Genomic DNA, 19482 nt, shown 5'->3' on the forward strand with positions numbered 1-19482 from the left:
CATGTTAGTACTGTCTTTCTTCTCTCCCATATAATCGCTAATAATTTTCTGAAGCACACATTTACATGCATACACAAATATACATGCGTGGGCACACACACACACACACACACACACACACACACACACACACACACACACACACACACACACAAAGGAAACTTGAGTTCTGCACGCCAAAGCTTTATATTTAGAAAAACAAGGACGGACTGTCTGCCTTCATACATGGAGATCAAATATGCATGAGTCATAATGAATATGCATGAGTCATAATAAATATGCATGACCCATAATGCTGTGGGCTACCACTCATACTTCATACACAGTGATGGGTCTTGTAACACTGTGCTATGAGCCAGTTTTGCTACAACACAGAATGGGTACATCCTGCTGAGGGCTGTTCCTCACTTGTGGAGAAAGAGTACGTTGGCTCCACCAAGGAGAATGTGCCAAATGTATGCGGTCAAGAGGCAACTCGCTCCCCATGCTATCATCCCCATAATGGAACAAAGAGATTTCTATAGCAGGACTTGATTTGTTTCCCCAAATTGTCTTTCTGCCTCAAAAGTGACTAACAACTGTTCTGAGAGCTAAATACCAAGAGTCATAGAAATCAAATGTAAGAGATGCTAACAGTCTCCAGAGTCGACAAACTGGTGGCCGATAGCCATGTGAGAACAGAAAAGGCCTCAGAACCTGTACATAGCCCAAGGCCTCCATGTGTAGAGCTGAGGCAATCCTGACATCTGCTGCCCACCAAGCCCCCTGCAGCCCCAAACTGTACTGTACTTGGCATCACCCATATCCGGTTGTAGTTCAGTGGGTAGATGGGTAGAGTTGGGCTGTTTCTCCTACAGTTTTCAGCCACATTTTAAGTGTACAGTTTCGTGTACTTCAGCTCCTATAGACAGAATAGCAATCCTCTACACTGGTAATAAACTAGTGACGAGAATTTGACCTTCCCAACAACATGCCTGCAAATTCAGAGGAAACCTCCACAGAATCAAGTAGCTAGATTGACAGATTTTTTTTTTCACTTTGATGGTTGACCGTTCAGTAGAGTTTGGTGGACAGCCTAAGTTAAGACGCCTCAAGACCACGTTCACAGTAAGAAGTCTCGACTGATTTCTGCCGAGAAAAGGTATGTCCTAAGGACAACTACAGACGCCATTAAATACCACAACCTAAACCAAGAATTACAAAGGTGCATAGTAAAATCCTAAACCCAGTTCTGATGGGAAGTGGGGTTTGATCCTGGGAAGTCGAGGATACTGTGTATGGTTAACTATACAAGAATCATTTGGGAAACTTCTGGTCTGTAGGAGGTTGGCAAGTGAAGTACATGTAGCCTTCCTCAGTTTCTGCCAACAAGGAAACAGAAGGAAAACAACCACAGCCCAGCCACAGTGTTTACAGGAAATAAACTAAGCCAGGCATAGCAGCTCATGTCTGTGATCCCTGCAATCAGGAAGTAGAGGCACAAGGATTTCGGTCAATTTAAGGCCAGGCTGGTCTATGGGGCAAGTTCCATCCACCCAAGCTACATAGGGAGGCCCTGTCTCTAAATAAATAAATAAATAAATACCAAATACTAGAATATGAATCTAACAACAGCAAAAGAAAGTCATTATTTGAGGCTCAGTTTCTATGAGCAACAACCATAGGTAACATAGCATCCTCCAGAAGAAATATCTGAGTTGAAGCAAACCTCTCAGAATACCGTGTAATCGAGCTGCAAATGGTGGTACAAGCCCATAATCCCAGCAGTACGAAGACTGAGGCGGAGGATCATGAATTTGAGTCTAGCCTGGGCTACACAGTAACACTGTGCCTCAGAAAGAGCACACGGAAGCCACGTGACATTCGCCAAGCAAGCATCCCTGAGAGCAAGGGGATGAAACTTTGAGCTGAGGTTATGTGTAGTGGACAGATTTGACATTGTGCAGGACATCATCATCTAACAAGTTCATGTTGTTCTGAAATCCACCCCTGTCCACACGCCTGACTATGAAGTGCACACACTTCAGAGAGAGCTACCGATAACCAGCTATTCTCTTCGTAACCTCCAACCTCATTGATAAGGCTTCCCAAGTATTTGTATCCCAGAAAGTTATCTTTTCTGGGACATTAGTAGTGGAAAGGAAAAAGAGGTCAGGAAAACCAAATTGCTTACAAAGGAAGGTAGGCACTTTGAGAAAAGAAATATCTAGAGAACAAAGAGGAACTTAAAACTAAACCCAGGGCAGCCCACAGGCTTGCTCCCTCTGGGAGCGTTAGTTAGCTTCTGCCCAGTGTCAGGAGTCCAAGGGAAGACAAGACTAAGTATGTCCATAGGCAGCCAGGCCATAGGAACTCTGCTCTGAGTGAAGGTCTCTGGGTGCTCTCTGCGGTTTTAACAGCATGGTGGGGTGGAAGCCTTCACCTCCTCTGACTGTGCAGCAGAAAGTCAAGGGAAACGTAAAGCTGACTCTAGAATACTTACTCTCAGGCATACAGGTGACACTGGTGCATGTTCACGAAGACATCCCTAAATACAAAGATTATATTTAATGCTACCAGTGCAAACATGTGAAGTAAGACAATACAATTCAAGATGCTTCCATGGTCAGTAAAAAACAGAAAAGTATTTAGAACACCAAGCTCTCTGCTCAGCCACCAGGGGCTAGGCCCAGCTTGTCAGAGAGGAGTAAGTCAGAGTCTGGCTCATGTGTGAAAGGATGAGATGTAAGTTTAACAGCAGCCTTTGGCCTTGAGGCTCCGTTCTAAGAACGAGAATAAAAGCTACACAAAGCACCTTGGTTGCCATCTATGTTTTACTCCTAAGGAGCTACAGCGTTGACAAAGGTTGCTTTGCTGCATGTACATTACAAGCATATTCTACCCTTTTGTATAAGCTCAGCAGCTTATAGAAGCTTCATAACACTAAAGCCATAGCTATGAGTGGTCTTCAGCAATGAACCCCAAGGTTTCAGCAAACGAGCTATCTCTGCTTGAATGGGACACAGTTAGCGTCCCAGAGGATGGGATATCTGCTGCTCTGTGGAGAAAGGGAACCTCCACTAGCAGATCCAGCCTCTCAGCGGCCTCCACAACTCAGTGTTTTGAGTTTGTTAGAGTTTTGGAGGGAAAGCAGAAACGCTTACTGAATACAGCAGTGTCTTAGGCAGTTACTAGATATGCATCTAAAGTCACCTTTCCCTGTCGTCTTTGAACATCCATTAAGCAGAGTATTTTCTCCTCAAAAGAAGTGATGATGGAGTGCTGGAGAGATGGCTCAGCGGTTAAGAGCACTGGCTGCTCTTCCAGAGGTCCTGAGTTCCATTCCCAGCAACCACATGGTGGCTCACAACCATCTGTAATGGGATCCGATGTCCTCTGCAGGTGTGTCTGAAGTGTACTCATATACATAAAATAAATAAATAAATCTTAAAAAAAAGAAGTGTTGACGAATTCACCCGGTGGAATGGCCTTTGCTCCAAGTCAACAGCAGGCACATATAGTATACACTGGGATACTACCCAACTGCAACAGGAGCTGCCCCCACTCACCCACCCCACCCCATTGGCTAGGGATGGACTTCATGCCTACTTCTCCTCCAAGGTGGAGGAGCTTAGGGTCAAGCACTAAGCCAGCAAGTTCATGGAAGGCTTGCTTTATCTCTGATGATGAAGGCTTGGAAGGAGGCCGGGCTAAGCCTCTAAATCCTTCACACTGGGGCAGTGTCTGCCTTGCATTGCCAACTAAGGAATGGTGCCTTTGCTTCCTCGTTCTCTCATTTCTTCCCTAGCCCCATGACACCTGCCTGGAGAGCTCTAGCACCCCCTGTAGACACCCCAGGATCACAGCACCCAACTTGCTCATAGCTGGTGTTCCTTCAGTCTCTTACGTAATGGTGATTCTCTGTACGAATTTCATAACTAAGGAATATTACTTCGTGGACACTACCGTCCCTTTTATTTCTATTGTTATTTGTATCACATTTTTGACCGTTACATCATTAAATGGTCTCTTCGCCCCACCCCCTCGCTCTCATTTGTGGGGTCATCAGGGATTTCCATCAGCCACTCGCACAAATCGCTTTCCAAAGGTGTCTTTCTGTGATGGGAAGTTGCCCGGCTCCTTACAGCTCAAAAAGTGATCCAAGGATGGGCAGTGTCAGCACCACCTGGTAGCTGGTCCAGACTGCAGCATCTTGGGGCCCACTCCAGATCAGCTGAACCAGAACTTGCATTTTAACAAGACCCCAAGTGATTCAGACTCACATTAAACATAAGGACAAATTGGTCCGTGAGACATCCAGGTTCATTACCAGTCTTTATATCCAAACACAGAGCTTAAGGATGAGGAAGCCATCGGCGTGGATGGTCTCTCAGATGCTGCCTTGAAGGTACACCCTAGGTCAATATTTCAATTGTTCGTTTACTGGTTGAATAAAAGGCTGTCAGTACGTTTTCTTTTCGTCATGTGCTACCAGCTGCAGTAAAAGAACATCGAATTTTGGAATCCAGCCGAAAAGCAGCATCTGGTTTGGAAAAAAAAATCTGCTAAATCTAAAATATTCTATTCTGGAAGTCATTCTGGTATTTATAAGTGTCCTACTTTGTTTCTCTGTTGCCTTGATAAAACACTGACCAAAAGCAGTTTGGGGAAAGGAAAGGAGTAATATGACTTACAGTTTCTAGTCTATCACCAAGGGAAGCCAGGGCAGGAGCTCAAGCAGGAGCTGGAGTCTAGAACTGTAGCAGAGACTATGGAGGGATGCTGCTTACCGGCTTCCTCTCCATGGCTTGCTCGGCCTGTTTGCCCAGAACCACCAGCCCAGGAGTGGCACCACCCACACTGAGCTGGTCCTTCCCACATCAATCATTAATCAAAAAAAGAAAAAAGAAAAAAAGAAATTCCCCACAGAGATTATAGGCCAATCCGATGGCTGGGTGTGCCTCCCAGCACTGGGATTATGGGAGCACCTTTTTACACAGGTGCTGGGGATCTGAACTCTGGTCCTTACACTTGCAAAACAGGCATTTTTACCAACTAAGCTATCTGCCTGGCCCCTAGCTTGGTGAGTTCTAGTCTCATTTCTGAGACGGTAGAATAAAATCCTAGGCTTTCGGCTACACCTACATAAAAATGGTTCTATGGAAATAACCAACCGGTTAAGGAGAAACCCCGAGTCTAGGCCTACTTACCTCTGCACCCCTTGTTCAAAGCTTATACCCTTGGGGCTGGGGATTTAGCTCAGTGGTAGAGCGCTTGCCTAGGAAGCGCAAGGCCCTGGGTTCAGTCCCCAGCTCCGAAAAAAAAGAACCAAAAAAAAAAAAAAAAAAAAAAAAAAAGCTTATACCCTTAAATGGACAGGTCCAGGTCGCATCCACGGAACATCCTTGGCTCTGCTCTGAAGTTGATTCTGGTCTTGTAATGCTGAAGTCTGCAGGCAGCTTCTATTGGACTTTCTCTCACATTTAGAGCTGTTAATGTGTCCGAGGGGAGAAGCTTCATTTTGGTTTCTTGAGCTTGCTCAGGTAGGTCCTACAAGCTGAGCAAAATGATCTTCCTAAAGCATTCCCAACGTGTTTTTTAATACCAGACTTATTAAGTCCCTGGACCCCGAACCACCATCACACATTTTAATTCTGATGACCATATTACAAAAGGAAATGGAAGCCCGGAAGTTTGAGTCACCTAACTTTGATGGCTCACATCTCCACACAGTGAACAGCAAGGTCAAAAGAGCACACAAGGTCTTCAGCGGGGAAGACCATGTCTATCAAAGGGTTAAGCCCTACTTCAATGCTTGGTTCCACAGTGGATTTCCTAAAGATAATTACTTTGAAGCATGCTAATATACTTTATTCTGTGTGCACACAGCGCTTTCAGGGGCTACGTGCATGTTCTCTCAAACAGTTGTAATTTGTACTTGTGGTTTTACTTTTATTCCTTGGTTGTAATCCTGTCTCCAACATCACTAAAAGGCAATGATCACATTCACCTCGAGAATGTCAATATCCCTGTTAAGTCAAGACAGAGTTTTCTCTCCAGCAGATTTCAATTGAAAATAGTGGCTTGGCTAGGGATGGACTTCATGCCTACTTCTCCTCCAAGGTGGAGGAGCTTAGGGTCAAGCACTAAACCAGCAAGTTCATGGAAGGCTTGCTTTATCTCTGATGATGAAGGCTTGGAAGGAGGCCGGGCTAAGCCTCTAAATCCTTCACACTGGGGCAGTGTCTGCCTTGCATTGCCAACTAAGGAATGGTGCCTTTGCTTCCTCGTTCTCTCATTCCTTCCCTAGCCCCGTGACACCTGCCTGGAGAGTTCTAGCACCCCCTGTAGACACCCCAGGATCATAGCACCCAGCCACAGAGCCCTCCTGGCTGTCCAATATACCACTCCAGTTTATTCCATCCATAAAAATCAAAGAAAGATGATTGTAGCAGAGATACCTGAGGAGCCACCATGTAAAGAAGGAGCACTAAATAAACACAAATATGTGTTTCAATAGATGATCCATTCTGGGAAACCTCAACAGGGTCAGGGAGGTGGCTCAGCCTGTAAGGATGCTTGCCTAAAACCTGATGGCTTGAGCTCAATCCCTAGGGTCCACAAAGCAGGAGAGGACTAACACTCATGAGTACCTTCTAACTTACACACATACTCCATGACATGGTACACACACACACACACACACACACACACACACACACTCCATGACACGGGTACACACACACACACATACACACACATACACACACACACACACACATACTCCATGACACGGGTACACACATACACCACACACATATACACACACACATACACACATACACACATACACACACACACATACTCCATGACACAGGTACACACATACATACACACACACATACACACATACACACACACACATACACACACACACACACTCCATAGCACTGAAACATACATACACACACATATGTACATATGTGCCCATGCATAAATAAAAAGTAAGTGTAATGTAAATTTTTTAGAAAACAAAAGTTGAATAATCTGTTAAAGAATAGATTAAAGTGTTATTTTTAATAGTTTGCTTAAAATTCTGAGGTGGAAAACCAAGAAATATTGGAGCATATTATTTTATTTTTGTTTATTTTTTTTCCTTTTCTTTTTTTTCGGAGCTGGGGACCGAACCCAGGGCCTTGCGCTTGGTAGGCAAGTGCTCTACCACTGAGCTAAATCCCCAACCCCTATTTATGGTTTTTTTAGATAGGGTCTCACCACATAGCCCAAGCTAGCCTCAAACTAGATCTCCTGTCTCAGTCAGCCAAGTCCTGAGATGAAGGTGTATGCCACCAATCCTGGCACTGGGGCACATAATTTTAAAGAAAATATATTTTGAGTGAATGAAAAACTTTATGAAGTGCAAATTACTTTGTCAATGCACATTATTTTCAATTAGAAACGTACTTTGTTATCAATAAAATAATCTTATTAACTTAAAATGTAATGAGTTAATTGGGCCATCCCAGAAGAACTTAATACTTCCTGCTGAGATGAATTACCACGTCAACCAGGAGATGTGACAAAGCCAGAAGTGAGATGGGCTGAGGGTGTCCATTTTTAAACAAACCCATCATGTGTACATATCTGTAGTCCACGTACTCAGGAAGCAGAAGCAGAAGAATCGGGAGTTCAAGATCACCATTCACACTACACAGGAAGGCCATCCTGGGCTACACGAGAGTCTATCTCAGGGAGAGAAAGCAGGGAAGGGAAGGAAGGGAAGGAAGGGGATTTATGTTCTCCAATCAAAAATGCTCTAGAGAAAGGAACTCTCCCTACTCCTTACCTTCCGTTAACTACAAAATAAATATACTTCAGAAATAAGAAACTGATGAGTTTATGGACAGCTGGTCTGGAGGCCCTGGACCACCATCCCCAGCATCCATTTTCACATCGCCTAGGAAACCAATGCCAAGCCATAACCCTCACCTCTGGTTTCTTATAATCTGGTTTGTTCTGCTATGGCATTCTTTTCTCCCTTAGACACTTCTCTTGTAACACATGATCTGTGCTACAGAAGCCATCCTCTTCCTGAGGTCACACAGGAAATCAGGTAAGCACTTCGGTCTCCACAGGACGGGCCAACCTTCAGGAAAGACAGAGATGCTAATGACCAGTCTAACACCCATCAGCTCAGATTGCTCCAAGCTGGAATGACTTGGGAGAAACTTTCCCTAAAGGCACCATGCCTTGGTCAAACATGGTTTGTGGGAGCATGTGTGGCTTATTAGCTGTGTTGGCATGGGCAAGTGACAGGGCCTGTGTTGGCTTTTTTTGGTGTCATTGTTCATAAAAAGGCATTAGTAAAATGACACTAAAATACTTAGTAATGTGGTTGACACAGAGTAAACAAGTAAGGCTGAAGTGTTGGTTCAGTCAGTAAGATGTTTGCCATGCCATCATGAAGACCTGAGTTCAGTCCCTAGAACCCACATTTACAAACTAGCTGGGCTGCCCTGTCGGACCTCGGCAGGAAAGGATGTGCTTGGACTTTTATGTGCCAGGAGTTGGTACCCAGGGGTTGGGGGTGGGGGGAATATTCCTCCTTCTAAAGAGAAGGGAAAGGGGAAGTGGGGAAAGGAGAGTGGGAGGGTGGGACTGGGAGGAAAGGAGGGAGGGACTGTGATCAGGATTATAAAACAAGCAAATAAATTAATAAGACAAACAAGCAACAAACAAAGAGGACTTGGTAGCCCTTTTTTTGTAATCCGAGCCCTGGAGAGACAGAGACAAGAGATGAATCCCCGGATCTCACTGGCCAGCCAGCCTAAAGAGTGGGCTCCAGATTCAGAGAGGGACCTGTCACAGAACAAGGTCAACAGCTCCTGAGAAATGACGTCAGAGGCTGGCCTCTGGCATTCGCTTGCACACCAGTGTGTTGTCCATTCCTGTGCAAGCAAACACATATGAGAATTTATAAACGTGGAATTTTATAGATGGTAACAATATTTGCCTCTTTATTTCCAAAACAATACTTTGAACAAAACTAGAATTAATAATTATTTGTGGGAAAGAAAGCTGTGGAATGGAGAAAAGGGAAAGACAGTTATCAATCCTATCTGATAGATTCCTCCTTTTCCTTAGTAACTTTCCTGATTATAATTTGGATTTATTGCAATCTTTAATCCCGTGGACTAGCAACCCACTGTCTATTAGGCAGTGCCACACACTCTGTAGGCCACAGACTTCTAGTCACCATTGTAGTTCTGCTGTCTGTCACGGGAGTAATGTCCTCCTTGCCTCTTACATAGCTACATGTCACCATCTGGTCCCTACAGAGCCATCACCTCTGCTGACACCTAGACATGGCAGCATCCCCTGGCCTAAGAGGACAGTCAGCATGAACTTTCCTGTGCTGGGTGTGCTCTTCACTGAGGCAGCCCTTGTTTCCTAGACAAAGAGGGTGTCTTCTAAACCTCTCAGGGGACACAGAGCTGGTAGGGTCCTCTAATCCTGTGGAGTAACCCTACACAGGCTTGTCTCTGGCCTCAGTACTCTGCCAGGGTAGTTAAAGTGTCTTCTCTTCATTGATAGAAGTCATGATTTCCCCCAAGCTTGCAGGAGCCACCCCAACACCACAGTGAGACAAGGCCCCAGTGTTCTTACCGCATCAGTACACCCTGAATATCCCTCCACATGGATGTAGTCACGCCTCTCTACCCAGTCCACACCCAATGCCGATACCTTCTGCTCATTCCTGTGGTTTGAATTACCCAGGAGCTCCTTCAGTACAGACTTTCATCCCTCCCCACAAGACAACGTCTTTCCCCTAATAATCATCTAGAACAGAGGTTCTCAGTGGTCCTAACGGTGCGACGCATTAATGCAGTTCCTCATGTTGTGGTGACCCCCATCCATAAAATTATTTTGTTGCTACTTCATAACTGTAATTTTGCTACTGTTACCAATCATAATGTAAATATCTATATTTTCCAATTGTCTTAGGCAACCCCTGTGAAAGGGGTCATTAGACCCCTTAAAGGGTCATGGCCCACAGGTTGAGAACTACTGGTCTAGACTATATGGGTTTGTGGGAACTGGTGCTGCAGCTCATTTGATGAAGTACTTTCCTAGTTGACACAAAGTCCTGGGTTCAATACCCAGCATCACAAAAATGAGTGCAAAGGCAGACACCTAAAACCCCAGCCACTAGGAGACAGAGGCAGGAAGATTAAAAAATAGGAATAACAGACACTAGTTGAGAAGACAGTTTGTCAAAATAACACCCTCCTTAGATCCTCATTGTAGCCTCCCGGCTAGAGGAATCTGCTCTCCTCTGGCAAGGAGGAGCCAGCATGCCCCTCTGCAGGAGACCCTCAAGAGCAGTCAGCTGATTGCTCTCATGCTAGATGTCTGTGTCTCTGTCCTTCCTATTGGGACCATGAGTAAGACAGAAGACTCACCATGGTGGCAAAGTCAGCCTTTGAAGTGACTGGACTGCTCTCCTAGTTAAATCATAGATCTGGTTTTCAGTTTACCTCTTCAAATGCAACTTCCACACCATGCCTAAAGGCCTTCGTCCATTCATACTTCATAATCAACTAATGCCACAGACCTCAGAACTACCACTATCCCGCCTCCATACCTCTCAAACATTATAGAAAAGGCATTAGTGGGCACGAACCTTTCTGTGTGTATAGCATAGCAGTTCCCATCAGGGAAATGTGAGCCACCTTGATACTACAGCCTGCATATTGTCCTGACAACATCATTACTGCCTGCCCTACTGTAGCTGAAACTCCCCAAACATAACCATGTGGCCTTTCCCATTACCCTTAGATCCATTCCTTATCCTCTTTCAACCTGCTTCCTAGAAGTCCAGCATTTATGGAGGACCATAAGTGGAGGACTTGGTTCCCTCAGTCTCTGCTTTCCCATCTGATTCCCATTTGGTTCAAGGGGATAGAAAGCAAGTAGGTAGGAATGTCCCCCCCTCTTCCCATGTCTGTTTGGTAAGTCTCTGCTTCGTCCGACTAACAGCCATGGCTCCTGCAGGACACCTGCTCCTCCCCTGTGCTTCCCCTGGTATTTGATGACCACACCCATTCCATCACAGTACCCTACCGCTTCTTCCAAAGTTATTGCCTCTCCTTATTGGTTTCATTTATTTCCTGACAGAGTTGTTACTAATGCTGTTCCCATCCTTCCTGAAACTGTGGCAAGAGGATGCCCCACCCCAGAAAACCCAGAGGAAGGTCCTTGAAATGGAAGGAACCCCTGAGCCATCTGTGACCAGCACCCATTCCTAGCAGAGACCATGGCCTCTCAACACCTTTCCGTGAAGCAACTTCCTCTCCTACCAACACATCCACTGCCACACATTGAAGTGGCTTTTGTTCAAGTCCTCTGTCCCCAGACATTAACCTCAGCATCCTAGCGCTCGACCATGGTTTCAGCCTCTGCTCTGTACATTTCTGTGGACTCGCTAACTCCTGCTTCAAGGAGCACTCAGGACTCCCAGCTTGGACCTGACAGTGGCTACAGATGACAGGACCTCTGGGACTCATGCTACCATCTGTGTCCCTCACTGAATGTGAATCCCAAGTTAATGAACCCCGAAGTTCCAAGTGCTTTTCCCTATTATCACACCAAGCAAGCTAAAAAGACTTTTCTGAAAGTTTGCATGAATTCCAATGACAGAGACCACACTTTATTGACATCATGTGCTCCTGGCATATAAAAGTGAACAAAGGGAAACTCAACCCCCTAAATACCAAAACTAAATATGAGTGCATAAAATTGGAGTTTAAAAAGAAGGCCACAAAAGCAGCTGCCGTAAGACTTCAGAAAAAGCAATCGAGTGCCAGGCGGGCACACCTGTCCCCTCTGAGCAGGCAGGGCCACCTTACTGCCACAAACACTCAGGATTCTGAGTCTAACTGACTAATTGATTTAAAATGTACTAAACAGGGAAGGGCATCTGTAACTGGTCACCTCACTGTGGCTGTGGGGGAAGCACTCGACCAGGGAATTTAGTTAGTATCTGGTGGTTTTAAACCTAAATGATAGCTCCTAATGGTACTTTGTGAGGTCTGTTGTTTGTTCGTTTGTTTGTTTTTGATTGGCAAGCAGACACTTCCCTGAGGATCTTGAGAGAATTTTGCTTGAGAGATGAATCAGCCACATCAAAACACCTTTTCCTAACTGTCTGGGCTGTCCTTGCCTCTTGTTTTGGTAAATCACTGGGTTCAAAGGGAAATGGGGTGCTCTGAAAGAACGCTCGCGGATGGGCAGCCTCATGTGCCAGGAAGAACGCTCTTTGGTTTTGATCATCCTTTGCCCTTTAATCATAAATCCAGACCGAGCTCAGCATCAGAATGTGAAGATTTAAAGGCTTTCCACCGCTTAATGATACCCAACCCCTTCAAACAAGCGGACAGTAGCAACAGAACCTGGGGGAGGGTCGCAACATACAATTCATGTTCCAAAAGTCAAGCAGGAAGAAAACAAATTTGCAGACTATGAAGCAGAGGGATTATTCTCGGGGAAGGGCCAATATTGTTTTACATTTTCAACCTAAGCGTGCTGCACCTGGACCTGGTGCCTAAGCTGGGTAGAGGAAGGCAGGTAACTTGGGCTGGCCCTAACTGACTGCAGGGGTTAAAGCAGATAGATTCCTGGGAGCCGTGGATGTATGAAGCTTGGGCCACCAGCCATGACTGTGCTGGCTTCAGATGGTCTCACACTCAGTGGTGGCAGTGGAACATGCCCCGCAGTCACATCGGACAGCCATAGGGTAGGTGTAGAAGGGGTCGACTCCAGGGGCACAGTTAGGCAGCTTCACCGTCACCTGTCTGGTCTCATTGTAGGTACACACTCGATGATAGGCTTCTATGTAGGGAGGCTCCAGAATGGGTTTCTGTCCCCATGGGTAGAAAACAGGAAAAACATTAGAATACAGCATCTGCTTCCTGTTCTTGGTGCCGGTCATCACTGGCTGTTTACTTACATACTGACTCCTCCCACTGTGAATAAACTCCCGGAAGCAGGAAGTTGCTTTGCCCATGTCCTGAGCTTCCACAGGAGTCTACAGGGTGCACAGGATGCACTCAGTAAATATTTGGCAAACGAATAACTGGTCTCCCTTCCCCTACCTACAGTCTGTTTATAACATGAGTGAGCCTTTTAAAACACAAGTCAGTCATGACCCACCTCTGCTCAAAGCCCCTGTAATATTTTCCATCTCACTCAGGGAAAAACATCGCAGACACTCAGATTCTTCTCAAGTCCCTGCATTTTCTCCTGGTACTCTTATTTCTGCTCTGCCGGCTGTGGCCCTGGCCTTGCTAACACTGTCTCCGGCCTCCAGTCACAGTCACAGTGGTCTCTCTGAGGGTCTTGCACCTGCTGTTCCCTCTGCCCAGAACACAACACACACCCACATACACATGCACACACCATCAAACACCCACATACACATGCACCATCATCAAACTCATATGATTTTGTTCAAATACCACCTGACCCAGAGCAGCTTTGTCTGATCCTATTTTAAATGACTTCAACCCACCTCCTGGCGCTCCCTTCCCCTTTCCTGTTTGGTTTTGGTTTAGGGGTTGTTTTGCTGTGTTTATCCGTTCCACTCGCCATCCCCTGTATCTTCCTTTTGTGTGTGTGACATTGCTCCTAATGTGGAGACCAAGCTCCGTTAGGTCAGACACTATTCTCCAGTACCCAGCCAGGCTGGTACCCAGGACGCTTGCAATAACTACTTACAACTGAATCCACAAAAGACTGCAGAGCCAGGGAGCTCTACTGACTAGCGGGTTAGTTCGCTTCCTCCCTTTGTGTTTTGAAAAACCTTGACTTCGAAGATAATTCTGCTAGAGAAAGTACAGTGATCACTAGTGAGAGACCCAGCGCCTACAGTCAGCCCCCCTGTGCCTGCCTGCTTCACCACTGCTGGAGACCTAGGGAAAGCTCCTCACTCTTCCAAGCCCTTGTTCCCTTTGCTAGCATTGTCACGGGCAATATCATAAAAATGCCTCAATATCATAAAAATGGCAACCTTTCCTTCTACAAGGACCAGGAAGAAGATCTCAGTTTCTCTCTCCATTCTGTGTCTCCTTACTTTCAGGATTCTGAGATTCTAGAAAAATTGAGTACTCAGTTAATTGTATTTCAATTTTATAAATTTTATAAAGCTGTCTCATGCAAGATTTGGGGTGGACTTAGGTCAAAAAAATGTGTTATCGATCTGAAATTCAAATTTATTATTTTATTTCACTTCAGATTGTGGAATCTGAGGTGGAAGGTGGTTAATGGGTCTTGAGTTGGTTGGTTGGTTGGTTGGTTGGTTGTTGGTTGTTGGTTGGTTAATTTAGGGGGGCAGGGTTCTTTTGGCTTTAATTTTGCTAAATCTGGCATCTTTGAAACCCAGGTTGTGAGAAGTCACCATTTTCAGCAAAAGTCAGTGCTACAGATCATGAACACTCTCTAGTCAAGCCAGCTTCGAGATGTGTGTACCCACTCTAAATGAAAGGCCAGACAGAACTGAGTATAAAGGGACAGGCGGGATCTAACACTGGACCAGGACAAAGGGGAAAGAGTTGTGGCAGAGCCTGGGACTAGGCCTCCCGCAGTATGCAGCTTCTGGGTTCTTTTGGGTAACTGCCTAACTTCCTCGCAGCTGAGAAAATACAGGAAAGAGATATGGTCACAGGTTTGGACTAAGAATTTATCTCCAACCACGAATTGACTCTGACTTTGGGGCCGTTCCCTCTTGACTCCTTCCTTGCGATCTTTACAATGGGTAAATAGCAGCACCTGCTCTCCTAGAGATGCCCCCCAAACACAGAGCCATGGAGATCACATGACAACCTCAGCAGTGCTCTGGAAGGAGCGTTACCATGGTTTTCAGATCATATGGAAGAAGCCAGATAATTGTGTGGTCAGCTTTTTAAAATCCAGAGGGCAGGGCAGATATGCCGGCTTCCCCCTCCATCAGGAAACTGTGAACACTTGAAATCAAGTATCCGTCCCTGAGGACACTCCCACCGAAGCCCATTGAACTACTCACCTCCCAGGTCTCACAGCGACCCCAGCAGGCATCTGTGGTGATCCGAAGTCCCCTGCAGCCTGGCTTCTTGGCCACAAAAGTGAATTCCCTCACAGCACATCCCACAAAAGTGTGTAGGTTCCCGCTGGAGCTGCTGAGGACAGAGTCAGAGCCACCCAGAAGGAGGGCCGCAGTACCAAGGACAAGGTATACCAGCTTCATGCTATTCCCGGGGAGGGAAAGGAAACAAAGTTGAACATGCCCAACTGCTCGCAGTGGTGCCACCCACAGTTGGTGGCCACTCTCAAAGAGACCTAGCTCTTAGCATTACAAGGAGTAAAAATGAGCTAAAGAAATTGGCCAACTCCAACAGCGTCTCCCTAATTAGCTCCAGTAGATAGTCAGTCATTCTCTCTAGACTCCCTACCCTCAAAGCCGTCTTTCTTGGCGAACTCCTGGCGCTGATTTATACATAAAAGGAATTTATCCCACTGAAGAATAAGGGAATACCAAAAGAAATGTAGAGCCTAAAACAATACACAGATACACACACCTCCTTTTACCCAGGTCCAGGGCAAGCATGTGTCATGTTAGAGCTTAGCACACAGGTCCAGGGCACGAATGTGTCACATTAGAGCTTAGCATACATTTGCAGTTTCAGTGTCATGAATGGAGAATGAATGGAAGAAGCAGATAAGTACTAATAATGCTGTGTCCTGGAAATGTTGCTAACCCAAACTACCATACAGGAGATAGTACAAACCCTGGTGCCTGCTGTGGTAGTCACTCCCCATAGAGTACCTCTGCCCTATGCTGTGCAGTCTCTAGCTGTGACTCCCTTTAAAAGCAAACAAGGGAAAGCTAGTTGAAGCCTCCTATGAAGTCTGTCCTCTCTGTTTCTTGGTCCTTTCTGGTTAGTAGCACACAGTGGGCCCTTCATGGTTGCCCACTGCACAGAACATACATGGTCATCATGTATGTTGAACGTTCCAGGTCAGTGCCACTCAAGAGGGACTACCTTTCCAAAGCTACTCTCACAGTTCCTACTAGTGTGGAATGTTGTCATGTGGACGCCATGGGCTTCTCCTCAAGAGGAAGGGGTTGAGAGATGGAGAGACGCTTACCTGATCTTGCTGGAATCAACTCTTCTTGGAGAGCTGAGACTCGTGCCCCAGGCTTTCAAAAGTTTCAATGAGTGAAGAAAGTTTATTCTGGGTAAGTCTCTCTCCCTTCTGTTATCAGGCTGCCTGATTACTCAAATATATAGAGAAGGTCTTGTCAATCAAAACAAAAGAAAGGCCGATCCTTACAGGAACTATTGAGCACATCAAAGCCGTGGAGCATAAAGCCAGTCTCTATTTTCCAAAACTGATTCACTTCAAGGGTGGTGTTTTGTTTCTTGACATCACAGGATGAAACAGAAAGTTGCCTTGGTGGGTGACATAATCCCAGGGAGACAGTCAGAGGTAGTTCACCTGGTTCTGAGAGAAGTGCCCTGGGACAAGATGGATCAAAGTTTCCCTCATCGTAACCATGGCTGCCTGCCTTTGAGACAGTAAGCCACTAGCAACTTCTAGCAAGTCTTTTCCTTGCATTTACAACAGTGAAAAACAGCTAGACAATAATTCTCACATGGAAACAACATGGCATCCATACTAACGGACAAAAAGACACTTTAAAAGTCTTAAAAATCATTTGACTAGTAACATTAACAAGATCTTTAAATGAATCACACAGGCAAATACAGAAATATTGGAAATAATTAGCTTCACATAAGGGAATTAAAAATGATTTTTAAATTTTTTTTCTATATTCTTTTAGGAATTATTTTTTACATGAGTCAGGATTTTGTTTTAGAAAGTTATCTAATGTTATGATTTTAAAAATTAAAGTAAACCAATATTTGTCTACACATACTGCATAGAAGGGTATTCAATGATGCTTTCATGAAACTGTCTTACACTTCTGGTCTCGCAGAACCTAAAGCAGCACCGTCCTTCTGAATAGGGGCATAGTTTAGATTCTGTTCTACAATAACAGCATGTCAACGGATTAGAAAGCTTCTCGTTTGTGGCCCTTCTTCTGGGTGTTCTAAAAAGTAAATGAAGCAGACATCTGTGCCCTCGGGAGTTTACATTTCACAGCAAATCATGACATACCCAGAGAGGCTCAAGATGCATATTCAATGACCAGTGACACAAAATAAAGAAATTAAAGCATGCCCATTTTCTACACAGAAGGATTCTCAAATAAATACAGCCATTGCTAAAGGTTTGCTCTTCCAGATCACGTAAAAACAATCAGTGGACCCCTCGATGTTTCACCATCCCTGGAATCAGGTCATTTTATAGACGATGGGAGCAGGCTTGGACTGAAGACTTTCTTCAGTCCTTCAGTTTGCTCACAGAGGAGTCAGAGTCAGGACACTGTGGGGACGGACAGTGCACCTGGCTGTGATCTTCCTAAGTTGCTAGGTCAAGGGATAGACAGCAAGTAGGAACTGCTGTTCTGTGCAAGCCCCTTAGACTTGGCACATCCATACTGGCCTGTAATCTCACAAAATACAGACAGCCAAGGGAGGACAATAGCCCCCATTCTCCCACAATCCCCAGCTCCTTGGTAATGCAGCGTGTTCTGGTACCCTCTACATCCATCATTGACAGCCCAGTGAGGACTTTTGCAGTTACCACGGATGTTTCCACTTGATAGTCGGACTCTAGACACAGACATGCATCGTCCTCAGCTCTTCCGCCGTACTGTAAAGATTTCTCATTTTCTCCTTTTCTTTTGAAAGAGACGGAGACTCTGTCATCTTTTTAACTACCTACTTCCATAGCCTTTAACAAGACAAGAGTTAGCAAATGAGTTTCTCCAAACAACTGTAGCCAACAGGAGTGGCTGCATGACCTGCGGTGTTAAGGTAGCTACAAGTAGTCCAAGTAGGGGGGATATAAAGAGGGGTGGTGGTTGGGTGCCATGTTTTGCCATCCTGACATTCTGCCTTGCCACGTGTCTCTGCAGGGACAGAATCAGAGGTTGAGGCAACTTTGAACCCTGAGTCTTCAAGGCACATCCTCTCCCACTGAGGCCAGAGAAGGCAGGAGGGCAGAAACTTAGTCCAACTACAGTGGTTAGACCTGACACCTTTGGAACACCCTCAGCCAACTGCCAATCAAAATACCAAAACCATAAGGTGGAGAAAAGATAGCCCCCCTAGCAAACAGTGGTGGGAAAGTTTGCTATCCACACATGGATGCAACACTGAGACTAGATCCCTCGCTCTCACCTTGTACAAAAATCATTCAAACTGGATCAAAGTGTTAATGAAAGGCAAGCAACTTTCAAACTACAAAACCCAAGAGAAACATGCCAAGGCATTGGCATGGGTGATGATTTTCTAAGAGGATTCCACTCAAGAAATTAGAAAGCAAGAACAGCAGAGGGAATAGCAAAGGTTAAGAGGCCTTTTCTTCTTCAAAGCAAAGAAAATGATTGGTAGAACAAGTGACATGGGGTGGGAGGAAGTCTTCGCCAGCATCTGCCTGACCGAGGACGAGCATCCAGAATGTACAAAGAACTCACAAGGAGCAGAAGAGCAAAGAACCTCACTAATGAGTGGGTGCACGATCTGAATGGACCCTTCCCAAATGGCCAATAAAAAATAAAAGCAATCGTCAATATCTTTAGACACTTGGAAAATACAAATCAAAGCTAAACTGTGGTTCTATCTTATCACAGGCAATATGGCCATCACCAGGGAAACAGACAAAACAAGCAAACGAAAAACAATAATGTTAATGAACATGGGGGGGGGAACATTTACATAGTGTGGAGGATACGAACTAGTCCAGCCACTGTGGAGAACAGGAGGAAGATTCTGCTAAAATCTAAACTAAAATCTAATCTAAGCTAAAAAACAGAACTCCCATATGATCCAACCATCCCACTCTTGAGTATACCCCAATGGAGTCTAGCCATCGTGCAGCATCGATCTCGGCCTACTCACACTATTTACACTATTTACGCTATTTACAACAGTGCAGATACGAAAGCAGCCCCGATGCCAGTCAAATGATGAACGCATAAAGAACGGTAGCATAGCTCGCAGTATCAGAAGGTACTGCAAGTCCCAGAGGAAGAAAACACAATCAGTCATCCTACCCAGACATAAAGCCTTTGAGTCAAAACAGTGACCAGCCCAGCGAGATATCCCTAATGGTTCGATAACGGCACTTTTGTCTTGGGGTTACTCCTCAGCTGTCTAATTAGACTCCGGGCCTTCTCAATAGAGGAAATTCATACCTGCCACTGTAAAGCTAGCTCTACCCATGGCTGTAGAGCTCATAGACCCTAGAGGGGAACCTCCTAGTACCTTTTTCTTAAACCAATATTAATTCCTAACTGTATTCTAGATGCTTATCCTTATACCCACAGAGAAGCATACA

At 45.3% G+C, this 19482-nt stretch overlaps 1 protein-coding gene across 2 annotated transcripts; it reads right to left on the minus strand.

The window, feature by feature from the left end:
- Positions 1–11652: 11652 nt before the first annotated feature.
- On the minus strand, positions 11653–16274 carry Gphb5 (glycoprotein hormone subunit beta 5). 2 transcript variants are annotated; one of them, NM_001007013.2, is given in 3 exon segments: positions 11653–12898; positions 15059–15260; positions 16162–16274. In NM_001007013.2, coding segments are annotated over 2 exon segments (390 nt in total). In that variant the 5' UTR covers position 15260; positions 16162–16274; the 3' UTR covers positions 11653–12709.
- Positions 16275–19482: the final 3208 nt, after the last annotated feature.

Source organism: Rattus norvegicus, chromosome 6 (assembly GCF_021556685.1).
Source record: "Rattus norvegicus strain SHRSP/BbbUtx chromosome 6, alternate assembly SHRSP_T2T, whole genome shotgun sequence".
Taxonomy (NCBI): Eukaryota; Metazoa; Chordata; class Mammalia; order Rodentia; family Muridae; genus Rattus; species Rattus norvegicus.